Raw genomic sequence first — 22,032 nt, 5'->3', positions numbered from 1 at the left:
CTTCATAGTTGTTCTTCTATTTTTGGTTCTATTTTACACCCCTTTAATCTTTTAATAATGGTGGAGAATGAAGTACGAAAGAAAAAGAAAGTACTGTAAATTCACAAAAATATTCTCCCCTCCAGAATTATTTTACTGCAGAATTTGTGCAATGGTATAGTCAGTGCAGAATTTATTCTTCAGGTTATATTGTGTATTTTCTTACCCGATGTGTGAGCATACTGGTACAACAGTGAATGTCATAAATCACTTATTAATTCATTTGTTTTTAGTATATTTTTTATTTTGTTAAAAGCCTTCTAAAGTTGTTTTTGCATTTACTTCAGAGTATGAGTTCTTTTATCACTGCTTAATCATTCTCATTTGTTTAAAAAAAGAGCGTTTGTCTTTTCTGTCAGTTTGCTGCTAGTTAAAATTCTATGAAAAACATCTGCTAGTTTGGAATTTAAAGTTGCATTTTTCTGCATACAATAGAATCAGCATCAGTATGAAAAGAATTAAACAATTATTTTAATCTTTAATTTGGCTTGTTTTGAATGAAATTATTATTTCATTTTATCAGATTTTTTAGAGATAAAAGAGATGTCTAGTTAATTAAACAGCACATTTTTACAACATACATAAGTATTGTTAGGTGAAGATAATTTCAGATAATTTATGAAGAGGATATTTGAAGATTGATCCAGTGTTTGAAAAATCATCTTTTATGTTTTCCAGTAAGTTGCGTTTATGTCACTGAATGAGCATCTCCAGTGTGTTCACCTAAAAATACATTGTGAAAATCAGAAGATAATTTTTAAACTCATCATAAACTAATGAATGAGAAATGAAACACTTATTTGAAGTGTTAAGAAAAAAATATAGAAGGGTCCTATATGCTTCAAAGTGGAAAACTTAAAATATAAAAGTTGGTTGGTGGTAATACTGAAAAAAGAATAATTGATATAGAATGCAATTTTACTGCAGTGATATCTCACCAATGCTTTAATTTTTCTTTAGTAAAACTTCTTTCTTGTAATGGAATTGAATATGCATGCAGAATGGTGTTAATGTGTTTCAGCTTGCTAATAATGATGTTTGTCTTACTGAGGTTTAGCCTGCCATCTTTCAATGGCAAAGTGCCTGTTGATATTCCTGCGAGTTTAGGCAACTGCAGTGCAAGACAGATTAAATAGTACTTTTAAAATTAATGTGCAGCAGTAATAAGAATATTAAAGTTGCAGAGTTAAGCACCAGAAGTTGCCTGTTCCAACCTTAATGTAGTCTTGTTGTACGTATACATTATGATAATTCTGTTCCTTGTTATACTGAAAATCTGTTTCAGATTTTCTTAAATGCAAGATTGTCATCTGTCTTTTTGCAGTTCTGTGCTCCATCTCTTGTCTCTCACATACATTGAAAAGTTAAGTACCTTGAAGAAATACTCTCTGATCATGTTGTAAAAAGCTGTATCACAAGTGATAGGCACTGAGGGATCAAATTAACGCTGCATGAAAAGCAGAGTTGTCAGCAAAATACTTTAGTTGGTGGTTTGTTTCCATTTCTCTCCCTACAATTACGCTGTGGCCCAGAGAGCAGCTACAGAACTGCTTGCAGCTTCCCAGTAGAAGAAATGGGAACTAAAAGGAAAATGAAAACTAGTTTGAGTCTAAATAGTTTTTGAAAGATGCTGCCTGATAAGGTTCCCTGCAGGAACAGTGAAGAAGGTTCATTGGTTCTGTAATTTTTCTGTATTTTAAATTCTGATTATATTGTGATGACTTAGTGATGTACTGGACTTGACATATTTCAGGATAGAGTGTATTTGTGAGACTATTATTGTTTGCAGGAGAGAGAAGAGCATTTGTTTTTATTGTATGAACAAGTCTCAAGTTCTGAGGCTTCATATGTTTCAAACTATTATCTGAGATTTTAAACCAAAGTAACGTGTAGCATTCAGAGTATGGGCTATTTTCAGCACGATGATGCGTGGCTCCTACCAAATTTTTTTCAATGAACATTTTCTGGTCTTTCAAAATGAAGAATTTAGTTGACATCCCTAAATATACCTGGATTAGGTGCTTCTGGTTTCTGAGTTGCTGTTAGTATGTTCTCTTGGGTGGCATTTTTCAACCATTCCTTTCTCATGAGGTTGTCTGCTCTTTCTGGCATGGTCATTGCCAGAATTCTTGTGTAGAATTCCTACTCTTCATACAGCTCATGCTGTGAGTACCTCTAAATATTGGTATTTTAAGATATATTTTTATATATCTATATACACCTACACACATGCACTTTGTATGCACATATGTACGTGTGTGTGTAAAGGAGCTGGTTCTGAATTTTAGAATTACTGATGAAAGTAGTGGAAGTAAAATTGTTCTTCAAAACCTGTTTGCTTTCTCGATACTTACAGAAAATTATAGAAATCATAAGACTCCTGTGAATCTTCAAAGACCCTGTCATGGAGTCATTGAGAATTTCCCTCTGCACTTCCATGACAACTGACATCTGTGGATGTATTCTTGGGTTCAACCTTGCAGGTTCAACATCTGGCTGATGGAAGCAGAACATTTTCACCAGAGGTTCTTACACTTGGAATTTGCTTCCTTCTGTGGGTCTGTGTCAAAACCTGACTGAGCCTGTTTAACTTGAGGCAACGGTGTAAAGCCCATCTGTTCCTTGAAACTTTTCCCTGAAGGAGTGATCTAGAGTGTATTTATGTTCTCAGCTGTGGTTATGCTTTTTCAAATACTTAGTTGATGCTTTTCAACTAACTTGTAGTTTGGGTTTTTTTAAAGCTATGCTGAATGGATGTATTATTAAAGCAAATTTTAAGAATGTTGCAGAACTTCACTGTCTTTACAAGTTAAAGATAGGGAAGAACCATGTCCCTGTTTACTATGAATGGAGAAATAACATTGATGAGCTGCTGCTGTTAAGAAGAATGGAGTGTAGAGAACCCACTGAGACTTCTGTTCTATTTAAAAATATGCAGAAGTCTCGAAATAAGTAAACCATATGTAATGGAATACCTTTGCACACCAGGTTTTAAAATATTCTGACAGTGTAATAGGTTGTTACATTCTTTAGAGGGGAAGTGTACTAACAACTTTGCAGATAGTTTCACTATCTTTGTATTTGAATTTGGAATTACCAATTTAATTTGATAGGTGGTCTATGTGATAAAGCAAGGTGACATTCAAATTCTAATCAATGTTTCCTTCATGAACTTTTGTTGAGTGCTCTTGGGGGGAAAAAGTGTACAGTTAAGTAATTAGCAAAATTAAAAATTAAAAAAAACACATTATGAGACCTTTTTCTGGATGAAGAACTTGTATTTGTCTGCGACATCATGACTTACTGTAAGTGGTTTAGGTTAACATTTTCATGCGAGGAAAAGAGACAACATTATTACAAAGGTGCTTCAAGTGCAAATATTGGGACTGCATTACATTCATTTGTTCTTGTAGAATGTTTGAATGAATAATTTCATTAACTAAAGAAGATATTGAGGCTTGTCTACATGAGGAAGCTATCACAAAATAAGTTATGGTGTGAATTTAAAGTATAATAGCTATTCAGCACTAACTCCGTATATGAACAATTTTATTCTGTACTACAAATGACCTTTCACAGTTTAGTTGACTGAAAAACATGCAAGTTCCCTCCAGCCCCAACGATGAATAAATATTTATGTAGGGAGTTAGTGCAGAATAGTTACTACATGATAAAATTACATTGTTAGCTTATTCTGTACTCCACTGGCCTCCTTAAAAGCATCCTTAGGACAAAGTATAGTATTACATTACAGACATGTTCCTCCAGGTACTTGTATGTTGTATATGGACTTAGAGCAAAATATATTCCTTCTGAGAATATTTGTGAAAAATGTTTGAATTGTTGACAGTATGATTCAATTGGAGATCGTAAGTCCAGTATGCTTCACTGGAATCAAAGTTGGTGGTCATGCAAATTTGCTTATCATTGTTTGTAAAATAAATTAATAGACTCGCAGACTAAGACTTACTTACTATGTTTAGTTGTCATATAAGGACTAATGATGTTAAGAAAGTGACAGGATTAACAGCAGCTGGTATTTTTAGGATTCGGTTATAAGTCATAAATAACTTACTTTCAATAATGGTAAAATCACAAAATGACCTTTATTCTCTTGCATAATATTATATGAATATGACAAAGCTAAATTCCAACGTGTCATTGTTTATGTAATAGATAAGCAAAATAAATGACCACAAGAGTTATCGTATGTCCAGCAGCTTCTGAAGATGGCTGCTGTTCTGCTGCTTTCTGGCTTTCTAACAGAGTGAATTTGGGACACAAATATGGAAGCCTTCACATGAGAAAATCGGAAAATGATTGAATGCATGTATCTCTTAAGCTGTGTGAAGACAATAACATTGATTGTTTATTAATGTCTTTAAATATGATATGCATTTTGGCTTTTCATAAGAATGTAATTTCAAATACTTTAATTTGCTTGTTTTGCAGTTTTTATGAACAAACTACTTTTGTTCTAAAACAAAAGCATGCGTTATTTTTCAGGAGCTTTGATCACATTAAGGTTTATTGTCTTAAAATGTATCTCTATGCATTTCTTAAATATACTTTCTTTGGTTCTACAATTTTCTAAGAAAATAGAAAAACTGGGATTAGAGCTGAATGGAAACAAACAGCGTTTGGAACAAGCCCAGCAGGATGTGACAGGAGCCAGAGAGGAGTGCCTAAAACTGACAGAACTGCTGAGTAAATCTGAGCACCAACTGCACCTCACCAGGTACCCCTTATCCTATTACATGCTGTAGTACCAATTTCATTCTGCTAATTTTTTGCCACAGGCTTCCCCACAGTTGTTATAGATACTTGCAGTAATTGACTGTATGGGCAGCCCTCAGTCGTGTTAGAAGTGGAGGTTTAAGTGAGCGAGTTACGAACTACAAAGTGAGTTATGAACTATAATTTATGAAAGTTAATTACTAGAGTGAAGAAAAGGCAATGTTCAGCTCTGGTGGTGAGGTGGCATGCTTTTGGGCAGGAATAAGAGCAGGGGAGAGTGCAGCTACATTCTTTTTGTCGTTGCTGTGTTTGGTAGGACAAAGATATTTTAAATGTCATTCGAGACTGTAGTGTTCAGCAGCACCTTTAAGCATAGGAGTTCTTGGATTAATAACCTGAAGTTTCTGCAGCAGAATGACCAGGAATGTATAAATGAACATAATCGTGTTAAGCCTCATTGAAGATTAAATAATCAAAAGGTAGTATTACTGTCTATGAATAGGAGGTAAGCTCCAGTATATGAGGAGGGTGTTTAAGTCACTTGCTCAGTGGAGATGTGGTACAATGCAAACGCTGTGTGACGAGAGACTTTGCCTGAGCTTATTCCATCCTTGGTTATAGCTCCCAATGCCATTTGCTGTACTATTCATTACATGTTTCTGGAAAACACCAGAAGGTTATCATGCCAATTACTCATTGCAGCTTGAGTCTTGGTAACTGCAGGAATTTTTCCTTTTGCCACAGAACATGCTGTTGTCTGACTGTTCACAGGATTTTGGTTGTGTGTGTGGTTTTTGTTTTGTTCCATTGCCCTGCTCCCCGGAAGACTGAACATCCAGAAACAAATCTGGCAACTTTTACTCAGTCCTTAAGGAAAAAAGTTAAGTAATTTAAATTTTACATGGGGGAAAAAAACCCATCAGATTTTTGTCACTTAACAGAATTCTGCATATTTATCCAAGTCTTGTACTCTTTGGGTTTTGTGAGAATTCTGCCATTGAGTAAATGGAAATAAAATAGAGCCTCATCTAAACTATTAAATTCAATGAATCATTTGTTTTATTCAGCTACATTTCAGTGTAATTCAGAGCACGGTTGTTTAACAGATGGAAGAAAGTACCACTCTAACAGCCTGTATTTAGAGAAAAAATATGCTAGAGGTTAATGAACTTGAAAAAAGTTTTGGGTGAGTTGTTAAGATATCTAAAGTTTGGATTTAGCAGAACTTTATTAATAATGATTTGTTGTGATAGTTAACCAAATGGCTTACCACGCTCCTTTTAGCAAAAGGCTGATTATATGCAATAAAGCTCAGATATCTTGGAGGAAATCTGACTAGCCAATTTTTTTTTTTTTTTTTCCCCCGTGAAAATACTCAACTTGTAAAAATGAGGACTATTGCCTACTTTTACATAGCGAGGCACTTAAAGCTGGATACCTAACATACAAATGATTCAGGTAGCTTTTCAATCTATGGTCTCTGACTTGGGAATTTTCTGAGATGCAAATCATTGGAGCCTGGGAACAGTATTTTAGGCAAGTAATGCTCTGTGCTGGCCCTGTTCTCATACAATTTCACAGACGTCCGCTTTTTGAGACAGATGCTGAACTGCCATGGCTTCTTTGTCTGACCTAGTGCAGCTACTCTTCTGCAATGTCCTAATCTTTATTTTATTTTTTTATACTTTGCATTCATGTTATGGCTTCTGATAATAAGTATTGAAATGTTTTCTACACGGACATTTAATTGTCGGAAAAACATATACATTGAAGCATGGGAAATAGGTTCACATCTTTCTTCTTGATATTCCCCAAATTCTACAATGCTTTGTTCTCTGTAGGTTTTTGTGTCCTCCTTATCTGTCTGCTTTCCAGGAATACATTAGGTGATATTGCTGTCATGGGTGAAGAAGGGGGGCAAAAGAGATGAGAGATTTGTTGCTCCTGAACTGTTACCTGTCGTCCCCACATACTTAGATTGGTAGGGCAGGTTTAGAGATGTTCTCTCATAGTCATCTCTTCCCTGAGTCGCAGAGGAAAAGATCCCCTACTGAAATGAAACTTTTCCTTAGCCTGTACTCTTTTTCTTCTTCTCAGATCACTTCCTGCCAGAACAGGTTTTCTGTATTAGTGAAGGTATAAAAGTTACATGTCTCTAATGGCCTTAGTTTTGCATTTTGAACTCAGTATGTTTTTAATGGATTGGTACATCCATAGTTGTTGCACATGAACTTTATTCGCTTACGGTCTGCCTTCTTTCATTCTTTATTCCCTTCACCTCAAATGGCAGCTGTGCCAGTGAAAATGCTTACTTGAAGGGTAGTGGTGATAGCAATCCTATGGGGATTATAGACTCATTCACTGTGGCACTTGCCAAGGAAAACAGGTTTTAAGCTCTAGAGTCCTGCCTGTGGGAGGTTGCTGCAGAAACTGCACTGATTTAGTGCATCTCTTGGGTATGCTGGCCTTGGCCTCATCTTGCTGATTCCCCTCTTTTCAGGCGAGGACCAGCTGGTCCACTCCAAGTCTTCTCACAACGCTGGACTTGAGGGAGGCTTGTACTGCTGTTACACAGTTATGGAGAGTCTTTCTGTTGCCTTGCGTGACCTGTCTGTGTTGTTCTGGCAAAAATTAGAGGTAGCTGAGGAGATACAGAAGGAATTCTTTGGTTTGTATGAATTAGTATACTACAAAGGAGAAAAGTTCTTCACTAATCCACTGATTCAAAGTTTGGATATTGTAAATAAGTAGTATAATAAAACAAATACTAGAACTGTGGATTTTAATGTATGAAAATGAGATGGTAAATATTATATGAATGGATTAAATAAGAAAGAGCATGCAGTCAATGTCTTCATGAGAAAAAGAAAGTGCTCTGCATAGCTGCACCCTTATCCAGGAGTCCCACTTCTTTGCTGCATCCTAGTTTTCAGACACCATTGATTGATTACCAACTAAACAGCTTCTAAGTTAACAAAATGTACTTGTTAAAAATCAAGAAAAAGGTTACAATTAGCTATTCTAAAGCACTGCCACAGAGTTTAAAATTGTATTTTCCTGTCACCTTTCTTCCTGGAGCAATATGTTGCTTAGAAATCCTTGCTATTAACATGCATTTCCTGCTATTGAATCTAGTTAGTAATTCTAATTCGTATGTCTTCAAATGACTGGGAAAATACAGAACTTTTACTGTGTAGTTCCGATTGTCAGTCATGTAACTTTGCAGATGTCACCATGCTATGAGACTGACCATGCTTGTTTTAAGTATTTATTTTCTTACCCTATTTCCAGCTTTGTGGTTATTTGTATTAGAGTTACCGTAGTAGGAGAATCTTACAAAATTACTTCTGAAGGCAGTGTTAAATTGCCATTACTTTGGCAAGGTTGGGTCTTGCTAATGAAGCTTATCTGAATCTGTTCTTCAGAGAGCAGAAAACATACAGATCTATTGTTCTTAGTTCATGAGAGAATAATCATTAAAAAGCATGTCAATATGCTAGTGGAAAAGATCACATAAAAGATGCAAGATGTTAACAACTTGCCCAGATCTTAGCACGTCACCTAATTTAATAAAATTTTTCACTATTCTTGCATAACAGAAACATGGTCAAAAATCTTTCCTCTTTTTGTTTCAAAACAAATACAAAGTTATTATTTGTTTTAGCTGCAGTCAGATGTAGTTCCTGTTTGCATATGCCAAAGCAGTTAAATAAATCTGAAGAAGTGAGGGAATCACTGAATTTCAAAATTGAACTTCTTCTAATGCCATCATGCATTTTCTCAGGCATGGAGCTAGGTAGATGGCTTGAGATATTTTTGACTGAAATGTCATCTAAAATTTGCTGGGAGATATAGTTGAGTGGAATTGAAGCAGATTTAGTTTAGTTTAATTTTTACTATTCTTGTTTGGTTATATGAAATATTGCAAGCAGTATTGAATGTCAACTTGTAGAAGGGGAAAAATTACTAAACAGTAGAAGAACCCGTGCTTCCAGGTTCAGATGACCCACCAAGCTACCCTGAATCCCTGTGTCACACTCTTGAAGAATAAGAGTTTGTATTACAGTGAGTCAGTGGGTTTTGTAGTTCTTGATTATTCCCCCCCCCATTATGTGATATTTATTCTCTCCCTTATTTCTGGAAATGATATGATCTCTAGAAAGCAGCATATCTAAGAAAGTGGCATTTGGGGAGTACAGTGTGTTTTAGCAGTGCTATAGCCTTCCTACTGTGCATCCATGCTTCTTGCTAGTTTCAACTACTGCATTAACACTAATTTGTATTACATGTATAATAAATAAAGCACATAAATCTATCATTCTACCTCTGGGTTCCGGTGGCATTATTTAGTCACTGAAGCTTTGGTGTTGAGCTGTATGTCGTCACCAGCGTTCCTTCCTAGAATTGCAGCATGCCTCATACATTGATTTCCCTATTTAAGCTATACTATTAAATGATAAAATGTAAACTAACTTCTTGGTGGTTACACATAGCCTTTTAGGGAGTTGCACAGTACTTGGTATTTATTATCTATTGTTTTTTTCTAGCAGTACCTATTAGTTAGCAGCACAGTTACTGTTGTGCTTTTTCCAGCAATTTTAGCATGTCAGAAAGAGTCCATCGTCTATGCTGGAAAGGAGGTAACATTCGAAGAAATGCTGTTACTAATATTAAGTCTGAGGTATATTTTATGTTCCCAGACTGACTGACTGAAGAAAGGACCAATAACACTTAAATTGGTGGGGGGGTGGGGGGAGGGGGGAGAAGCAGAAATGAGGTGTAAGCTGTGACTGATTTCTAATTTTTTTTATATTCTGCTCATCTTGTACGAAACCATTATTTTAAAATACAGAGAGGAGTGATAACATGTAACAACTCTGATAACTAATAAACTTTTTAGAATCTGCTTCATATGTTTACTTTTCATTAAATTTAGGGATGGTTGCGACTATGTTGTTGTGATTCAGTCAACATTTATTTCTATCTGTTTTTCATATACAAAGGCATCGGGATGCCAGAAAATAAACTGTTAACGGAGAATTAACTTCTTTGGCACGCTTTCATACTTATCTTCCAAATTAAAGAAAATGAAATGGGCAGAAGCAGAGTGTAGATTACCTCCTTTTTGTCAAAAATGGTGGGAATTTGAAAATTAATAATAAAAAAGGGAACAGATGCAGTAACATGCCAGAGGGAGATTAATGTGGAGAGTAAAATCTGTGAGCAACAAAACTGAAGCAAACTGAATCAGTGGGAGGTGGTTGTACAATCAAAATCAGGATAAAAGAGAAATTACAAACAACCCTGCACTTGTCAAAGTAGTAGTAATGAAATCCTGACTCTGCCAGCAGCGAGAACCTGTGTTAGCACTTTGGGGTAAGGCCGGGAGCCGGGGTGCCAGGTAGGAGGGCAGCGCGAGGCTGCTGGGCGGCAGCCATCGCGTGTGGAACAGATGGCGGGGAAAGCTGGCCGGGGAGGGGCTCCTTCGCAGAGCTAATCAGACAGTAACGGATAGGGCAGCTGGGAGGACTGACCACCGAGAGGCAAGCGGCGGGGGTAGCCGCAGCCTTCCACGATGTGTGCAGTGGTGTGCCCGTCGGCCGGAGAGAAGACCTTGCAACGTCTTTTCCGTGCGGCAAGCGCGCAAACTTTGGAGTCCGGGCACAGGGGAGGTGCGGGAGGGCCGCCAGGCTCCCTCCCGGTGCGGCCTGCTGGGCCGAGGGCACGTCCCGCCCAGGGGTGTCGTGCCCCCTCCTGCCTCAGAAATATACCGGTCTTTGCTCTAGGTCCTGTCACGTAGGAAGGTTGCGTGTTTTCGCATTTTATCGTAGCAGCATATTGCAGGCAGAATTCGGCGATTGACAGAAACTCGAAAGCACGTGGGTCTGGGGACTGATCCAGCAGACCGATAAGAAAACTTTGCTCCTGTTGAAGGGGGGAGAGCTGTAGGTCGGCACCTTCCCACAGGGTTGGGCCCCCCCAATGAATGAAGCCAGTTTTCTGATGTTTTATTTTTGCTTGGAGGAGGCACCACCCTCTTCATAAATGAGAGCCTGCGAGGAATGAATGGAGGTCCGAGCCTTCTGATCTTGAGTCACATGAATAATTTGACTCACGTAAGAAGTAAAGATCAATAGGATTTCTTGTGCAAGTAAGAGGTAGTCATGTGCGAGAGGATTACGAGGTCATGCCCCGTGTTGATGACTGTCAGCTTGAAAGAGAAGTGAAAACAAAATTATATCAAGGAAAGGGGGAAATAAAATCCTGAAGTGTAGCAAGGGAGACCTGACCTATTACTGCCCAGTTTTGTTTGATCGGTGATACTTTTTTAGACAACCTCAACAAAGAAATCTACATCTCCTGCATCTGCTTTTTGAACTTGTATATCTCTCGTCTGCAGAAGGTTTATAGCTTGGCTCAATTATTCATTTTGAGCAGGGAGGGGAGGAAACATTACAGGGATTTGAAATAGGTGGTATAACATAGCCATATGCTATTTATGCAGCAGTTTCTGCAATAAATCTAATTTGGTGCTGTCAAAAAAAATTAGACTTATTTGGTATAGCAGCACATTAGTAAATGATTGTGGTAGCTTTGAAAGTTGTCATTCACTCTGCTTTACTTGCAATAGAATCTTGCAAAGCTTTTTTTTTTTTTTTTTCTCCCTTTCCTTTTCCCCCGAGCAACTCTGTGAAAATGTCTCAGTTCTTTGTCCTGCAGCTGTAGAAACTGCAAATGTTTCCACAACTGAAAAGAAGGTCTAGCTTTAAGGTAATTGAAGAAGGGGATGGAAGAAAGAATAACCTCTATTGTTAGCAATTATATGAATGTATAGGCGGAAAAATCAATAAAGTAGTGGGGGATAAATTTCTCCCCTGCCTACAGGTTTTCATAGTGCAGCTGAAATTGTTTATCTGATTATATAGCATGTAGATAAATTAGCTGCTCTGCGTTATTATAGAAGGTAAAATATTTTACCTGCCATGATAAGACCATATGCTGCTTTATGAAGACTGATACTGAATGATTTGAAATAAATCGGCTCTGTCGTCTTCTGGCAGTGCCTTGTAGCAATTTTGAAGCTGATATACATTGTGTCAAGATAATACACAATTAATTAAATATCTTTCTATTTAATCATTTAAACATGTTTATGTTACAAACTGGTAAGGGCGATTGATGAAGTTTAAAAGGGAAAGAAAGAAAATACAAGTGAAGGAGTAAAGAATAAATCAAAAATCGTGTGTTAATTTTGAATATGAAAGTCTATAAATCACCCTTTTTTAATTTTTAAAAAGTTTAAACATGGTTGACAGTTTAATTTATTGTCCTACAATACAAATTTCTCAAGGAAAAGGCAATAATACATTTTCAGTTTTTAGTCTTAGCTTCCTCTAAATTTTTCTCCGTGGCACTTAAACCGCAACTGGTCACATCAAATTTCTCTAATGATTTCATCTTTTATACATCGCATCAGGTTGTTGAGGCAGCCAAATTGCTACTGCATGTAGAGTGTGGTTCAGGAGCAGTGACAATACTTAAAGCGCTTTGGAGCGAGCAGTGAGTTCAGATGAAATACAAAAGAGACTAACTGCTGTAGAAAACAAACATCTTTATAAGGTCTTTGTTTTGAGCAGTTATTATTCAGCACTAGCAGTAATAAGTTTATACATGTGTATCAAATATTTACTTTGATCTCATTCAGATTAGGTTTTCTATTTGTGTGACTAATGACAACAGGGTAATGATTTATTTTCTTGAACCACAAAAATTTTTCAGACACGTGTATTCAATGCTGCTGGATTTTTTAGCTGAATTTGCTACTGGGAAAATGGTTCTGATTTTTATCTTTATTTTTTACTTGTTTTAGGGCTTTTCTCTCAAGTACATCTGAAAGCTTGTTTTTACAATAAGCTAAAATGTACTTTTTCTATCAGCACTTGGTATTTGTGAACTTAAACAATTTTAAAAGCTGCCTTGTGCTTTCAGAACTATATTCAAAGTTGTTTATTTTGTGCAGTCACAGTGCTTGTTGGTTTGGTTTTGATTTTTTTTTTATTCTGTGCAAGACTGCTCCTGAAATTCTTGCCTAGAAAAAAATTCAACAGAGAACCCAAAGAGTCCTCAGCTGGGGACTTAATCAAACTCGACATTGAAGAGCATCAGCCTGTAGGTTGTCATCTCTGGAGAAGGTAGCTGGTGGATGGAGGGAGGAAGAAAAAAATCACCTGAGCACGCCAGCTTTGGCTGCCTGGCTGCTCTCCTCACCCCCTTGCTCAGTGCCCTTGTGCCGGTGATTGGTCAGGGGCAGAGTGTGAGCTAGTAGATGCTTGTCCTGAGCGAGCAGATGAGCACAGCCTCCTCTGTCGGCTACTTGACAGGGCTGACCTCCTTCCCCTGCCTGTGCTGGCAGCGTGGCAAGCTTAATAGCGTGCCACTGCTGGTTGCCCCTGTGTTCCTGGTGGTTTGAGTATCAGACTACTTTTTTTGTAGAAACAGGAGCAACTGTTCTTGATTAGCTTCTCCTCGTTCAGTTGCCTTCTACAGGGCTTAAATCAAACTGTGTAATAAAAGTTTCTCTGTAGTTAGGTGCGACACTGCTGCATATTCTTTTTATTTCAGAGTTCCTCTTCTATTTCCAGAGCTTTTGTTCACCTGCGTGTAGTTTCCTATGGAAAAAGATCATAGCATCAGAAAAAATTCCCTTGCAAATGCAGGGACTAATCCCCATATAAGGGATATATCACTATTAAGTTATTATTCAGCTAAACTTGTGCAGTATTTGTCAGTGCAATTTTTATTAGAGTCGAATTCAGACCTAACATAAGTATAACTGCATTTCTGCTAATGAGATTGGATTACCTCCTGGATTTCCTCCCAGAAAGCTTTACTTTAAATTCATTTTTGGTAAAAGGGTAATAAAATGGGTGGTTTGTTATAATTGCTTACAAAACTTAAAATACGTATTTTATTTTTTGTACTGTATTTAATCTTGGTGAAAAATCTTACTTTTTTTTTTAAGGATATGCAAGATATGCAGTGAAATTGAAAGGTATTTCTCATTTTAGAAGAATGAAACCGTCAAGGAGGTTAGTTAATAATTCAGGAGCTTGTGGTTATCAGAATGTATTTCTGAAAAGAAATATGGGCACAGGAATTGCTAAAAATAATGTATCCTGTTGACAATATGAATTTAGTCTCAGCCCTGACAAAGAATCTTTAAAATTTGTCTCAATGTGGAAGGCTGTATTTTAACAGAGTTGCATGTGTGCTTTACAAGGCTTGAAAACAGGAAAAAATATTCAGGGGTTGGTTTTTTTTTTTTTTTCTCCTTAAATAGTGTTGCATTTGAAACATCAGTAGGTAACTTAAAAAAAAAAAAGATGCTGCAGATGAAATAATTTACAGTGAATGGTATTGGCCGCTTTAAGGTTTTACTGTAAACTTACTCATTCGGCTGTTCCCATTTTCTCTTTGCATTTTTAGTCAATATCTTTGTTACGTGGTGTTAAAATAAGAGTCAAAAGCTTTCATTTATTATTTTATTTGTAATATTTTTATTAGCCTTTTCCACTTTGCACAGCTCTGCAAGTCTTTATCAGATTCTGCTAGTCTTTGCAAGAAGGTACAGATATACGTATATGAAGAAGAACACATTAGCCGTTGGAGTTAACAAATGATGATTAAAATCTATTCTTTTGCTCCTGTATTATTTCTCCTATACCCCAAACCAATCTTCACAAATACAGGACTGTAAAGAACTTCATCTTCTGCTGGTTAGCAGAAGTGGATTTAAATCCACACCGACAGTTCATTTGACAATGACCTTGAGGGGCTTTGCTTCTTGAAGAAGAAAGCAGAAGCTTGCGGTAAACAAAGTTCACTTCTGACAGATGGATTGAATGACAGAAAGGTTGCGAGTGCCAGAATAGCCCTGGCAGAGGAGGAAATGTTCAGTGGAATCCAACAGGAGAGGAGGTGTGAACAGGTGCAGGGTTGCTGACGGAAGGGGAACCAGATGGAAGGAGCCAGAGCCAGTTTATTTAAAGGAAAAGGCAGAAAACACTGAAAGGCTGTGCGATCAGTGGCTAAAAGTGTGCATGGAAGAAGGTAAAAATTCACAAAGCAAAACTGCACAGTGGGATATCTAGCACTTAACATAATGGTAGTAATTTGTGAGTTTCGTTTTAAAGTTGCTATTGAAATATGTTTCTCCCTTTACTCTTGACAGCATAAAGAAGAGAGATTTATAACCTGAGCAAAAAAAAAAACCCCAAAACAAAAAAACCCTCAACTGTTATACTGCCTGTCCATTATTTCTAATACTAATGTGCAGACAGCTACAATCAGGATAATACAAAAATTATGCCACAGTTGACCAAAGCAATAAAAGGCATATAAGGCTGGATTTTTATTTTTTGACTCACCTGTTCATATCTAGCGCCTCTGATATGCGGGTAGATAAACATATATTTTATTGGGATGTTTCTGTAATATCTAGAGCAAATCAACAGTCAATTACAATGTAATGTTGGCACAGTATTTCTCATCTTTCTTGCTTTTGGTCACAAGTTTGTCAGTTTGCTGGAATATGTGGTATCTTGCTGTAGGATGGGGGAGAGGTCTAGCTTACTCTAGATCAAATTCCTTCAAAATCAAATATTGTCTTTCAAATTGTCATCCTGAAGAACGCTTTGTTCTGTCAAATTGTTCTGCTTCTTTCCAAGCTGTTCATGTAAGGCTTGGTCCTTTGGAGGCAGAGGGAACTGTTCCTCCCTTCTCAACTTCAGCAATAGTTGGGTAGAGTTAACAACTTCAAAGTATCAGGCCTATGGTAGCATAACTGCAGGTTGTGTGCCCAAACCTAATGTCTGTGAAAAATGTAGGTGACTGTTCAGCAGTCATTCATTGTGCATCTGTGATCTACTGGATCATTCAGCTGTGCTGATCTGATCCAGATCAGGTGTGAGCACACAGTCACTTTCCTTTTGAATTAGCTAAAGCAGGCAACACAGTGTTTATGCTGACTTTATGCCAGCAGCAGTAGGACAGATGATACCTGATTCAGCATAAAGCTTGCTGGTACAAAGTTAACGTACCAAAAACATTGGTTTTTTGAACAAATTTAGATTGGCAGAGTGAGTTCATAGAAGATCAGGTCTCTGCATCATTTAGCTGCATCATTTTTTTTTTTTTTTCAGTGGTAGGAGCCTGACAGTTGGATTTACTGTATTAACAAGCTGAGCCTTGGAGTACAGAGTCACAATTGTTTGAAGCTGGTCTAAGTCTATGCTGCTGCTGAAAAGGCAAATCCCTAGAGTGGTAATATGTGGCTATGTCTGGCCACATATTGCCAGGCCCTTGCTTGTGCTGACACTGGAAGACAGGCACCTGTATGGTCAGGTGGTTCAGGGAGTTAATCAGATTGAAAAAGAATCATTTGTTCTTGCAGAATAAGTTGCATGAGTGCTGATTATAAGAGGATAAAAAAAGGGACTGCACCTTATTCTGGCAATGTTGCCTTAGACTGGCTTAAAACTGTCCTGAAGCTGTATCATAAGAGGCTGCTGGTGCCAAATTGAAGAATCACCATAAGTCAAGAAAATTACTCCTTTCTTTTAAATATAGTGAAAATAATTCAAATAACTTTGTGTACACAGAGTAAATGTCTCTAAATCTTCCATGGAAAGCAAACATTTCACCATTCAGCCATTTGTAAAAGTGGTTTGTGGAACAAAGATAGAAAGAATGTTTCAGAGAAAGGGGCATTGTACTTTGAAGTGCTTAGGGCTACATACTAAGACTTGACAAAAAACACTTCTCATGTTGCATCTTCCCATGCAACTTCTATTCTGTACTTAACTGTCTGTTTTTATAGGGACTTACTAGCCAAATAATTCACAATCTGATGGTAATAACCACTGCAGGATGGGCGTTTACTTACAAGGTGCATATCTTGCTAGCAAGGCTTATAGATGTGCCAGAAAAATCAGATTTTGGTTCTAAGTCAGTATATTTGACCTAATATGAGATGTTAATTACTGTTAGAGACACTTTTTTTCTTCTCTAACAATGAAATAGAGGGCAGTTAATGATAATATTTAGCTGTGGCTTGGTATACAGAGAACTATCGAGATTGAAAAGTAGTTATTGTCTACATTGAGGAACTGGTAGTTTTCTGTATGTATCTTGAAGGCATAACACCAAAAGAATAAAATCATCTTGTCGGTGAGGTGTTTGCAAATTCTTTCTTTTATACTGAATTTAGAGTAAGAAACCCAATCCTTTCATTTTGTTAAAAGACCTAGTAGATAGAAGTAGAGATGGAATATACCACCAGTTATGTATATACTCAAGTTAACTATACTGAAGCTTCTTTCTGTCGTATAAACTTTCATACGAGTAACACTCTGTGTGTCTCAGTTCCTATGCCCTTACAACTTTTGGTCTTTCTCATGCCCATCAATATCTCCAGTTAGTGGTAATTTTGTAGTAGTTTTCAAGTACAGCAAGTACTCAAAAATAGAGTAGGAAACTTTTTCATGCACAGCCATTAATGTATAATAAGTTCTGATGCCTCAGGTAGGGTGTAAAGGGCAAAGTGAAAGTTTTAGACTTAGTGTTTTATTGTTTCTGTAGACCTCCTAATATTATACAAAGTGCAAATATATATAAAAGTTATAAGGTGGTTCCAATGGTGTAGCTGCATTCTAAATAGAGGAAGCTGGAAAAAAATTTCAATAGGAACAAGAAAATCATATGCACTGATCTCCATTTCAGCAAAATTAAAATTCTCAGAAAAAAATAGAATGTAGTATAACAAGTTGAAATTATTTGGATTCTGGGAGTGGGTATACAGTTGGGTAATTATTTGCATTGCGGGGAAAATAGTTTTAAGCTAATTTGTAAAATAATTGCTGTCTTGACAAAGTAGTAGTAATTGTAGTCTTAACATACTTTAAAGGTGTTTCTACTTTAAAATTATTTCTGTAGCATCTTCTAACTTTCCAGATCCATATTTAAAGAGTTCAGTCAATTTGACAGCTTAATTTTTTACCACTTTTAAACCCTTGACCTCTACATAGCTTTTCTAATTGCTTGTGGTAGCTTCTGCTTCACATGGTTAAGAGAAGAAAACTCTGACATTTCATTATTTTAGGAAACTCTCTGTATCTCTCAACTAATGTAACTAGGCACTTTACACTGTAAAAACAAAAATTAAGATTTTTTTTTTTTTGCCTCAATTCTCAAAATAGGACCACATGCATCCTTAACAATGACGCAGTCCTCCAGTTCTACCAATTAAATTAATAATTAGTTCTCTGCAAATTTTGACCATGCAAATGTAGATTGTACTGAAGCTCACCAAACACAGTGTGCTGGCTGGGGCAGTTTCCAGAAACTTGAGCTTTCCACTGAGAAGACCTGGCAGCCAGCTCCAGAATCAGCATCCAGTCAGCTCCCAGAAACAGACATAAAGAGCAACTCAGTGGGTAATTCCCACAATGGGATACAGGAAGGGCAATTTTTCAGCTCCTTGGAGAGGTTTAAAGAAATGACTTGATCATGATGCTTTTAAAAGGTATTTCTACATAATTCTTGCACAAGCGTGCACGTGGGCATCTTTTTTTATTTATTTTTTGACGTAAGAACATTCATTTCATGCCTCTCCTTCTGCCCTGTAAAAGCACCAAGAGCTGTAAAATCCAGCCAGTCCAAACATGCTGCGATGGATTTACACATGCACTGAAGAAATCAAAACCTTTATTAAAAAAAATCTACGTGTTTTATAAGAGGAAACCAGGAAACACTGTCCAGCTATGTCCTCAGTCATAGCAACCCTAGGTATTAAAAAGGACCTATTAGATGAAAATACATAGGCCTTACAAAGGAAGATAACCAAAACAGTCAGTGCTAAACAAAAGGTTCCTAGAAGCCTGACTTAAGGGAAAGGGAGAAACCTTGTGACCCTGAGTCTTATTATTGAGTTGATCCAAACATATGAGCAAGGTACATGCTCTAGAGCTCTTAATTTAGAAGGTGTGGAAATTAATAATTTTGAATCATAGCTTCATTTAAAACCAGCATGTACTTGCATACCTTCAGAATTTGGGGTCTTACTGTGTTGTATTTCCTTACCTAAATGTTTGAAAATACTAAGACTTTGGATAGCATAAGATAAAACTCTGTAAACATGTTCTCCACTATAAATAGCTGAATAGGATACTGCAGTGCTGTTAAATTGAAAGGTAGGTCTGAAAGCAGTTTTAGGACTGTAACATTAATATTTAAGACCATTCCTGGGGAGAATGACTTCATGGTAAGTTGTATTTTTTTTTTCATATTTGCAGACCAACCTTTAGGCTTGTCTGCTGACCTGAAAAAAAACGAGCCCTTTTCCTTCTGTGTATGACATACTTATGAAGATACATATGGAGGACAGAGGGAACAAATTTGTGAAGTGTTCTGACCCAACATATGATCTTATTCTGTATACATTCTTTTATGACCTTTATTATTGCAGTATTTTAATACTTTCTGATAGTAAAGTAAGAGACTGGAAACATTTTTCTCCAATTTCCCCTTACAGAATAGGGTAGGTATTGTGACCTCTTATTTCAGGTTTTATTCTTTTTTTTTTTTTTTTTCTTCCCTGTGAATGTTGCTCTGTGGTGGTTTTTTGGCTTTTTGTATTTGGGGTTTTTTTTCCTGTAGCCTGGAAGAAGACCAAGGATATACTCTGATTTTCCATTCTTCCCTTGACACTTGTAGCTGAAGTAATAATATGAAGTCACCTATGAGAAGGTGGTTCAGAAAGCTGCTTCTAATGGACAGTCCACTAGACCTTTATTGTGGAAAGCTTGCAAAGCAGACTGCATAAAACATTGCTGAGCCTTTGTACCCAAAGCTGTTGGGCTAAAATATTTAGGGTTCATAATAAACGTAGGCTTTCAAGTCCTACTTTCAGAAGTGTTCTAATTGATTTGAGTGTCCTCAAGCCAGATTTTGTCAAAGACACTGGGATTAAGTGCTTAGGTACCTTCTCAAAGCTGTTTTTCAATTTGGTATAGAAAAGCTTGTGCTATACATTTATTTTCAAAAGTACTGGGAGAGAAAGCCCATTTCCTCTGGAAGAGCTGAGGGAGCCCTCAGCTGAATGCTTTTCCTCTTCTGAGGTGATTTGTCTTGCAGTTCACGTTGCTGGCCCACTTGGCTACATGTTATCTAGGAAAGAGGTCTGTGCTCGACCACTGAGGCATGTAGTAGAAGCATCAGTGTTAGGCTCGACTGGTCCTCTTGCTGCCCAAGTATGAGTGTTGGTGCTGAGTTCCAGGACTGGTCATTATTTAGCCCAACAGTCTTGTTAGTTCAGATACCTCAAACATTTGGAACACTAAATGCCAGCTACTCCTTAATAATTTATGAAGTCCAGTTTAAAGTATATATGAAAGCCTAAAATATTTTATAATTACATTTTTAACTATAATTAATAAGAAATGAAGATGTCAAAAATAAGGTTATGATAACCTCTTGTGTGCCACTGAACTGAGATAATTGCTAGAGTATTTTAATTTATCCAATTAAGTTCATAGTCCTTACTAATGGATCCATTAGCTTTTTATAAAATGCCACATGTTGATCTCATGGAAAAATCAAATAGTCAATATAGGAAGCATGGTTGCTTCACATTATAGTTGCTTTGCCAGAAGACTTACTGGCAACCTCCAGAGGCCTAATTCTACATTGAGACTCATCCTGTATTTTTTCATTTTGTATTTTTACTGTTACCAAAGCAAAATGACTCTTGCAGAAATACCTACTATTGAACTGTGTTGTGAAATTAAAAGTGTTATCAGTCTAAGTTCTGTTCTTTTGCAGTCAAAAATCAATGAGCTGTTATTTATGTCAAATATGACTTTCACATCACTAGTCTTTACATCCTTCCTTTTTCTTTACTGTGAAGCCATTAGGCAGAGAGCGGTCTTCTATTGAAAATGGATCTGTGATCCAGTTTTTATTTGTTAGTTGTGGGAGTTTTTTTATTAAATTTGTTGGCTCCAATTCAGCCAGCATAATTTTATGTTAGCTTTGAGGTAAAAGTGAATTTTCACTTCATTTTCATCAAGGATTTTTTTTAAGGTTTGCAAGTGATGGCAATTTTGTTCTTCTTCCTGTACTATAAGCTACAGTTCACTGTGCCTTTTGTTTTGTCAAGAATATTTAGAAAGCATAGCTTTCAGTCATTGCAAACTGACATCCAGTTCATTGAGATATGTGAACAAGTTAACTAAGAAGGCTGCTCTTGACAGCCGTAACTCAGGCTCAGAACAATCGGTGTTTAGAACTAAAATCACTGTGGAAAACTTGTCCTTCAGAACAGGCCTCAAGGAGAGCTTGAGCTTGCCTCCATGTGAATGGTTGCTTCTGACTTTATGCCACAAAAAATGAAAGTCACCATGTGTTCAATGCTTCTGCTTTAGTAAAACTGATCAACGTTATGGCCAAATCCAGAATTATTATCAGATAGGCATTTATTTAGTGTTTTACAATGGATGCTATGAGAAAGAACTATAATTTTTGCTACTGTCTCCAATTTTGATTCAGTGTTTGCATTCTAGTAGAGAATAGGCTGCCGCAGGTTAACCACTCTGTCCCCTTTTTTGATACCTATAGATGATGCTTTAAAAAGTTCAGGTACAATTAATCTTTAGCTGTCATTTCTGATTCAGATCTTACCTGTGTCACCCAAATTAGGCTGTTGTTGCTTTGCTTTACATTGTCTCTGTGCTTTTGTAATTGCAAATAAGCAGCCAGCGTCAAACCTTCTAAAACTGCAATATTTGCTGGTTGTAGTAGGAAAGTTACCTATAGTTCCTAAAATCTCTTTGGCCGCCTTCTGCCTGTTTTATCCATGGGCTTTTTTGTTGTGGGTTTGTTTGGTTTTTTTTTTTTTCCTTTTTTCTCTGTGTATGTAAAATGTGTTGGGGAACTCTTCTGCAGGAGACCGGAGAGTTTGAACTTAGAGAGCAGGGAAGATGTCAGCTCAAGGTGTGGGTGAAAGACTTGCCACTTAGTTTAGACAACTTTGGTTCCAGGAATTTTTTTTGTTCCTCAGCAGCTCTAGGCACCTCAGATGTTGTTCTTTGTGTGGCACTGGTTGTGTCTCAATCTCAGAATTTTCTAGGTGTTAAGATTGAGACTAGTCAGCTACCCTTCTGCATAAGACTTACCTGTGTTTTCCTAGTCTTATAGTTG

General features: G+C 36.9%; 1 protein-coding gene across 8 annotated transcripts in view; it reads left to right on the top strand.

The window, feature by feature from the left end:
- SDCCAG8 (SHH signaling and ciliogenesis regulator SDCCAG8) overlaps positions 1-22,032 on the top strand; it is a 116,599-nt gene that overhangs the window by 40,404 nt on the left and 54,163 nt on the right. For all 8 annotated transcript variants that reach the window (XM_052806468.1, XM_052806467.1, XM_052806466.1 and 5 more), the window contains exon 13: positions 4,635-4,777. In XM_052806468.1, coding sequence (XP_052662428.1) covers positions 4,635-4,777 — 143 coding nt within the window. The remainder of the gene's footprint in view (positions 1-4,634; positions 4,778-22,032) is intronic.

This window comes from Harpia harpyja, chromosome 13, assembly GCF_026419915.1.
Source record: "Harpia harpyja isolate bHarHar1 chromosome 13, bHarHar1 primary haplotype, whole genome shotgun sequence".
Lineage (NCBI taxonomy): Eukaryota > Metazoa > Chordata > Aves > Accipitriformes > Accipitridae > Harpia > Harpia harpyja.
This window is presented reverse-complemented; position numbering and strand designations above follow the sequence as displayed.